The sequence below is a fragment of the Pteropus vampyrus genome, unplaced genomic scaffold (assembly GCF_000151845.1).
Source record: "Pteropus vampyrus isolate Shadow unplaced genomic scaffold, Pvam_2.0 Scaffold154, whole genome shotgun sequence".
NCBI lineage: Eukaryota > Metazoa > Chordata > Mammalia > Chiroptera > Pteropodidae > Pteropus > Pteropus vampyrus.
This window is the reverse complement of record NW_011888935.1, coordinates 678,827-686,844: the sequence shown is the minus strand read 5'-3', so window position 1 is coordinate 686,844 and position 8,018 is coordinate 678,827. Positions and strand designations below refer to the sequence as shown.

Sequence of the window (8,018 nt, the reverse complement as noted above, 5' to 3'; positions counted from 1 at the left end):
AGAAGCATTAAAAAGATTCTTAAATGATAAATTATGTGATTCTGTCTGATATTTGGAACTATAACACACATACACACAGTCTTCTAAACACCAGCTTCTTCTGCCCTTCCATTGACTTGTGTTTCTTATCAGCGTTAGCTTATTTATTTACGTTTCCTATACCTTTACATGTAATATTTGGTCTTTATTTGTAGACTTGGCATGCGTACGCACACGCGCGCACACACACACACACACACACACACACACACACTATATGTACACACACACGTATGTTCCATATTTTCCAGGATAGTCACAGATATCAATATCTCATTATCATATCTTGTGTCTTAATTTGGGGTTCAGAAAATATGATCACTGTCCACATAGATACCTGGATGAGGAGCGATGCTGATGGCATTTGTTGTACAGAAGCAGCTAATACCTTGCCTTAAAGTGCTCACAGATATCAATTATGGAAAACACGGCCCAGAGCCTGACTGTTCAAAGGGAGGCTGTCAAAGCGACCGCACCGGCATTATGTGGGAGCTGGTTGGACAGGCCGAATCTGAAACCCCACCCAGACCAGCTGAATCAGAATCTACCTTTTCATTAGATACTTAGTGATTCACGTGCACTTGAAAGTTGACGAAGCAGTGAGACAATTCAGAAAATGGACCTAGTCAAGTCTTCAGTTGGACAAAACAGATCGAATTTTTTTATTGAGGTATAATTGACATATAACATATGACGTTCGGGTGTACAACATAATGAGTCCATATTTGTGTATATTATGAAGTGATCACCGCGATAAATCTAGTTAACATTTGTGACCGTACATAGTTACAAATGGGTGTATTTGTGTGTATGATGAGAAGAAACAGAGATTTTATAATAAGAAATACTCAAAAGATAAAAGTTTGGAAACTAAGATCCATGAACTAAGAATTAAAAATAGAATTATTTATAACAAGAAAGCTTAAAGATCTAGTAACTTTCCAGAAAACAGGAGATTAGCAGATGGAAGTTGTTGACCAGCTTTTGTCCATCTGAACCAGCAACGAAACAAGAGAAAACAGACCTTTATTAAAGTACAAAGTGAGGTTTCACACAAGGAAGAACTTCCTGTGCCGAGAAGTGTTAAATAGATAATGGTGTCCCTATGAGATGTCGTGGAATTTTGGGGGAAAAATAGCTGTGGCCCCATCTGCGTTTGGAGCAGGAACTCAGTTGTTTGTCATGGTCGTTTTCAGCCTAATCGATCCATCTACACATCGGCTGCCGAGTTCCAACTGTGCGACTCAGTTTTCAGTGGATCTCTTGACCAGTCAGAAAATCTGTTGCAGATGACAAAATGAACTCCTTTCTGTCATTTCAGAAAATGAAGAAAATACCCTCTACATAGCTACATGCAATCCTGTTTCCTTACACTTTATGGACACGGCTGGGAAAAGTGGCTACGTCGTGGACCTTTCTGACATCTTACCAAGAACGGCCAGAGGAGTTTGGCACCCATTTTTGACAGTGGCACCCCTGGGAAGTCCCCTCAAGGGTCAAGTGATTCTCCATGAACAGCAGGTAAACACACCCCAGGCCAGTCACACGGAGGATTGTGCCCAGGGTAGCGTGTGAAGGAAAAGGCAGGAATGATTCGCAGCCTCTAACTGAAAATCCCTGTTCTCCTAACAGTCGGGGAGGGGGCTGGAGAGAGCGCCCGGGGTTGTCTGTGGTAAGTACTGGAAGAAGACGGGCTGATGTCTCCCGCTCCGCAGAGACCTCAGCATGACCTGTGAGTCCAGAAGCACTAAGTCAGGCTTTCTCTACCTCGGTACTGCGGACATTTGGGGCTGGAAAAGTCTCTGTCGTGAAACCTCCTTTTTCTTTGAAAAGATAGACAACAAACAAGTAAACTAGCAAATACATATACCCAGTTCAGTGACGAGGCCTTGCCTTAATAATTATCATAAATTCTGAGTTAAAATTATTTTCCGATTTTCAGATGTTTCTTTCATTTTCACCTTCTCCTAGAAGCAGAGTGACGAATATCCAGATATCGCTTATAGAAGTTTCCAGCACACTGGAATAAGGGTTTTACTCTATGGATTTCCAACAAAATCTCGATGCTGTCGAATAGAATTCTATAGTCAGAAGAGTCTGTCCTAAAGAGAACATGATATCTTGGTGATTTTTAAGTCAATTAAATTTGGATAAAAAATCTAAATTTGGAGTATTCAAATAGTCCTGCCACATTTTCAGCCGTCAGATGAACTGTCAGATTTACACATACTGATTCTTTAAAAGATTTTTAGGCTCTCACCAAGTATTTTATGTTCTCAGTTATTCGGTACCATTGCTGATTAATACTCTATTCACTTACAATGACTTTCTCGAAGGAAGGTATGTTCTTCGCTGTGAAGACGTGCATCTCTTCCATGGCTAGGGCTTTGCCTCCTGGCAGTCTCGTCCGTCACCTGACTGATCTGCCAGTTTTCCAGTAAGCCACCTCAGCGCCCTGAAGGCGCAGTCTATCTGAATACTGCCAATACTGTTGTCTGAACCGCGTCCTTTTTCCCCACAGAGAGACTCTTAGCTGTCTGTCTTCTATTATGGCCCCGTTAGGACGGAAGGCCTCTTTTAAGTCCAAATAAACATCATGCGGTGGTAAAATTTAACAAATGATAAATAATTCTCATGCAATAAAAAAAAATGAGCGCACTGCCATCAGTTCCTTCTTCCCCATTCTGCCCTAACTGAAAACAGAGCTGAAATATTGCAGAGAAGTCCTCCCATTAATTCATCTATCCCTTGTCTTTTAAAAAGGAAGCTTTGCCATGGGTGCGTTTCCCCGCTTAGCTTAAGAAGTTGTTCAAAAAGTCCTGGCTAAAAAAAAATCTTAAGTGAGGAAAGGGGAATTTTGCCATCCCTAAAAATACAGCAACCGCCCCCCCGCTCCCCGACCCCACCATGAGATTATTTATTACATCTGTACAAAGTTTAGAATTGCAGACTTTGGGACATTGAGGTCATCCAGAGGTTACTTTTCTCCCAGTCAAATACAAACATAATAAAATTGCTCATTTGCTTCTCCTCCCTGCCCCCGTTAAAGGAAGCCAAAGCCACAGCTCCATGTGCTCATGTGTGACGCAAAATTCTATTTTTAAACTCAGACAGAATATATCATTAGTCATTTACAGAAGGAAACCATTAACTTCTAAAAGGATGGAACAGCAGAACTCTTTCATGTTGCCAATTGCTTCTAAAACTAATTCTAAATACAGCAATGGCTGGAAATATATGTTTTCTGTCACTTAGGAAGATACAGTTTTGGCCCCTTAGACCAAGTTATGCGTATATGAGCATTAGACCCTAAAAAGGAAGAAAAATGCAAAACTGTACTAACTTATTTTTCTGCTTAATTGTATCTGTTTAATCATCTGCTTATTCTTTTGCTAATCATATTTGGGGATCAAACATTGTTTTTAGGACTTTCTTTTTGCTTAGAAAAGTTAACATTATCTCAGATTGCTTCAGAGCTAAGAATTCGTATTAATGTCCTACATATTTATATAAGAAAGAGAATCTCCTTTAAAAAACAAATTTAATCTAGACTGGAGACTATAAATAAGGCATCACTATCATTTTCAAACTTTCAAACGCCAGGAATAACACTTTTTGTATGAAATGTTAGTTTTAAAAAGAATATTTCTAACACAGTCTTAATGGACAGTTGTATATTATATAGACTAATGGATTCTAAGGGTGTGTTTGTGGAAAAACTTAAGCTTTTTCAGTATGCTGAGTAGAATTTTTTAATCTGGCCAAGATCGAGTATCTAGAATGAAGGAAACTATGTGATATGAATATCACTTTAACTCTTGAGCAGTTCAATAAAATTACCCAGTAAAATAAATTTGCAGTTCCTGATTTGCAAATGAATCATTAAGCTTTTTACATTTCTTTTTATTTCTCTCTAACCAAATTACATAATCGAGGACGAGGGCCACAGTTAAGTCATCATTATATTCTCCTTTGTGCTTTAAATATCAGCTGCTCAGTAAATATTATGAGAGAAATGAATGAACATTTCATATTCTGTTTCCTGATTTTGCAAAGTACGTTCATTCTTTGGATGCTTTATGACTTAATTTTCTCCAAAGAAAGTTCTTAAAATGAAAAGTTTGTAAGGTTTAGGACAGCTAGAGAAGTCCCAATTTAAAACAAAAACCAGAAAGAAAAGAAATTGCCTAACGGAGAGGCCTGACAAACAACTTGCTGATGCATTTCTGCAAACCTGTTAAAGGTCTTTAAACTTAAACTTAAAAAGCCAACTCTTTGCATCCCTTTAAAATATATCATCTTTTCTGGCTTTCTCAATTTTAAGGTCTTATCTCGTGTGTTTCTGTTCATTTCTTTTAATGCCTAAGGTTTATTTTAAATTGTCTCTTCTTAAAAAAACTACACCTAATTACTAAGAGATTATTACTTCATTTGCATAACCACAACTAACCATGCTGGAGAAATCTCTTGTTTTATTACTAGCCAGGTTCTCGAGGTCCTTGATATTTTCTTACTAACTCATCTTTATGTCATGTATTTTCTGAATTGAACCTGGATTTGCGAAAAGAATTAATTTAATTATACTTATTTATTTTTAATTTAATTGTATACAACATAAAAGAGTTTTCAACAAAACATTCTTTAAGGGCAATTTCATAAAAGTAAATGGAACTTTTACAAAAATTACTGCCTTAATCGTATCGTTACTATCTAATAAAACAGAATCATGGTTAAGCTAGCCTATATTTAGAAGACATTTATGTTTTGGATTTATGTGATAAACCCATGAGTACAACTCCTGATTGCACCTACTAGAAAAATAAACGTTTTAGTTTATAAATTAAACTAGTAACTAAATTGCATGGTTTTAAGATAAATTTATCATATAATTAGAAACATCTTCGTAAAACCATCTAATGCTTTACATTCTGTCTTAAGGAAAACCGTTTCGCGGCTTCACGGTGTCTCTTAAATAGCGCAGCGTCGCCATCTCCTCTTTGTTTTATCACTATAACCGTTACTCTCAGGTTGCCGAGCCGCTTGGGCTTTTAAGGAAAGGATCAGATCTTGAGCTCCTTGCCGTCTGTTCTCTTTACTTCCAGAGTAATACCATCCTACTGTTGGATACCACTGGCCGAGCCCTCCGTCTTCTTGTCCCTCTGTCAGAAGAGATGACGTCTAAGAAACCTTCGTGGTGGCACAAGGAAGACGCTGTAAGGAATACCCGCGCTGTCCAGCAAATTGCCGAGGGCTTTCCATAGCTTCCTGAGCGGAAAGATGCACGCCTGCCCGTCCCTGCCGTGCCTTCCGTTTATTATAATGCACAAGAGAATTCTCTTTTCAGGCACATGTAGAGTTTAACACAAAACAAATAGACATTGGTGCATATCTTAAATACCAATAGCTTCTTTTCGAACTCACAAGAAGACTAGTCAGGACTGAATTCATGATAATAGAATATTATGATGATAAGCTATTTGAGTATGATGTTCTGAACAAATTTCTAGTCATGTAGTTGCTTTCACCTGTTTCGGATTTACATGATAAACCCATGAGTACAGCTCCTGATTGCACCTACTAGATAAATAAACATTTTAGTTTATTAATTAAAGTAAACTAGTAAATAAACATTTTAGGCCAACCCAAGAGGATTTATTCTGCCATTCAGAAAAAGGTAGTGGATATGGAATAAGGCTTACTCTTTGCTCTGCAGGATAGCGTCCTTAGGTCTTAAACAACCACGGAAGGGGAAAAAAAAGATTTTTGAAATGTCATAAATGATCCAAATCTAAGAAGCAAAGTATTTTCTATTTATGTTATGGTACAAATTCCGTTTTTTGTTTTGTTTGTATTGATTGATCGATTGAAGAAAAGGTTTTCCTTTTTTTTAAAGATTTCTGAAATCTTAAAAAAATTCCAGTTTATCACCCAATAGTGTGTTTATTTCTAAACTGTATCTGGCACTACTTTTAACAGTTCTCAAGGTGTTTTAGTATGTGGCTCACAGCAAGATTTGAAATGTGTTTTAGTCCATGTCACCATGAGAGTCTGGGAATAGATGAGGAGGTAGCTTCTCTGGGAATTTTACGTGGTGAAGACCTTGCAAGGCACAGCGGCTAAAGAGGCGTACTGCGTCTGACACATTTAATGTGAATGTTTTGTTTTGTCTTTAGGAAACTTATAAAATGTGTAAAGAATTTTCGCACAAAAACTGGCTAGTGTTCTACAAAGAAAACGGGTGAGCTCTTGATTGTAGAAAATGTAAACTGGGGACCCTTATTTGCCCATTCTTTTTCCTCTTTTAACTTTACTTATTTGTCATAAAACTAATGTAACCTAATTGTAAATATTCTCTTATTAAAGTAACTCATCCCACACTGTAGAACATTGAAAAATAGACATAAGAGAAGGGTAGTCCTTTAATTAGTTCCATAATTCAGCCACTACTAGCATGGCAGTTATTACTTTTCATTATTTTTTATGCACACCCTTACGTAGCTTATAGTTTTGTATATCTTTTTTAACATTCTTAACATTTTTCTGTTATTATTTAGTCTTAGAAACATCCTTTTTTACGGTTGCGTGATATATCAGGAGACGATCGTGCCATGGTTACTCAGCCATTCTCCTTGCCACGTCCTTTCAGAGACGGTTTTCCTCTCCTTTTCCAGGAACAGCCTGACTGTGCTGGACGTTCTAGAAGGGCGAACTCATACCATCTCGCTTCCCATCAACCTCAAGACTGTGTTCCTTGTAGCAGAGGACAGATGGCTTCTGGTGGAGAGCCAGACAAACCGGTAGGCGGGTCCACGTCCGATCTCGTGGTGTAGCTCAGCCTTACTCATCACTTCCCCAGCGCCCTTGCTGTTGTCCCTTCCGTGTCTGTCCCGTCACAATTTCCAAATGTGGCAGCATCTCGGTAAGTGAAAGCTGAAAGAAGCAGGGGGTAGAAAATTAAAATGAATTAAATAGCACGTCGCAGAGTAGTTATCACAGTGTTTCAGAGGGTGACATCGCAATGAACAGTAGAAACATGATGACTTTTTATGTAGGATCCATATTTCTTTGGGCTTGTGCCTCTCAGCACACTGAGAACTGTGTTCTTGCCAAACCAGAGATGCTTCAGAATAGACTTGCAGTTTACTCGCTCCTCAGAGGGCTCCAGTCTCCCGTCACAGAGCTGGCGCTTTTGTGTGACTTCACAGAATCCACCTCTTAGACGTTTTTCGTTTTATCTTGTGCGCTCTTATTTGGTTATGTTTATGTTTGTGTTGCCTCCCCCACTGGGCTGTACACTTCTCGATGAAAGGGACAGCAGTGCTCTTGGCATAAATAGGGTGCACAGTAAATTTTGAGACCCCTCCTTCATGCATTTCAGCCACAAGCTGAACGCAGACTTTTTCTGCAACTCTGCTGACAAGCAGAGGTAGCTGCTGCAAAAGATTTCTGGCCATTTCTACATCCCCGTTTCAGAAATCTTAAAAATAAGTACATCAAGGGGATTACAGTGGTGAGGGCGCCTCAGCTGGTCACAAATCAGAGGTCAGGCTCCCACTAACTGGCTGGTCAGCCGTATCAGCAGCAGCCTCCATGATTATAGGGGTGTGTCTCCTTAGAGTTTTTTTTTTTCCATTTTTTTTTTTTTACAGCCCTTCCTCTCATACAAAGTGTCAGATTTTTAGTTCATACTTATCACTGCATTGTTGTTCTGCACTGCTGTCTATACACAATGTTGAGAAGTCGTTAATTCGCGATGAAACTCTGGAACTGTGAATTCTATTTCTATTGTAAAGAAGGGGCTCGGGGACGGAAAGGGGTGAGGAACTGACTTCTTTCCTGGTCTGCCCCATGATTATGAGAAAAAGAAAAACACCTCACCTAGGTGTTTTATTCGTTTACAGGAAATACCTCTTAACGACGCCCGCACACATGGAAGCTGAGGACAGCGGCGTCTGCCAGCTGTATGTGCTGCAGGAAGA

The 8,018-nt window shown here is 38.9% G+C and overlaps 1 protein-coding gene across 1 annotated transcript in view; it reads left to right on the top strand.

The window, feature by feature from the left end:
* VWA8 (von Willebrand factor A domain containing 8) overlaps positions 1–8,018 on the top strand; it is a 281,798-nt gene that overhangs the window by 162,717 nt on the left and 111,063 nt on the right. The window contains exons 29-33 of the mRNA XM_023536356.1: positions 1,361–1,560; positions 5,142–5,252; positions 6,213–6,277; positions 6,711–6,836; positions 7,941–8,004. Coding sequence (XP_023392124.1) covers positions 1,361–1,560; positions 5,142–5,252; positions 6,213–6,277; positions 6,711–6,836; positions 7,941–8,004 — 566 coding nt within the window. The remainder of the gene's footprint in view (positions 1–1,360; positions 1,561–5,141; positions 5,253–6,212; positions 6,278–6,710; positions 6,837–7,940; positions 8,005–8,018) is intronic.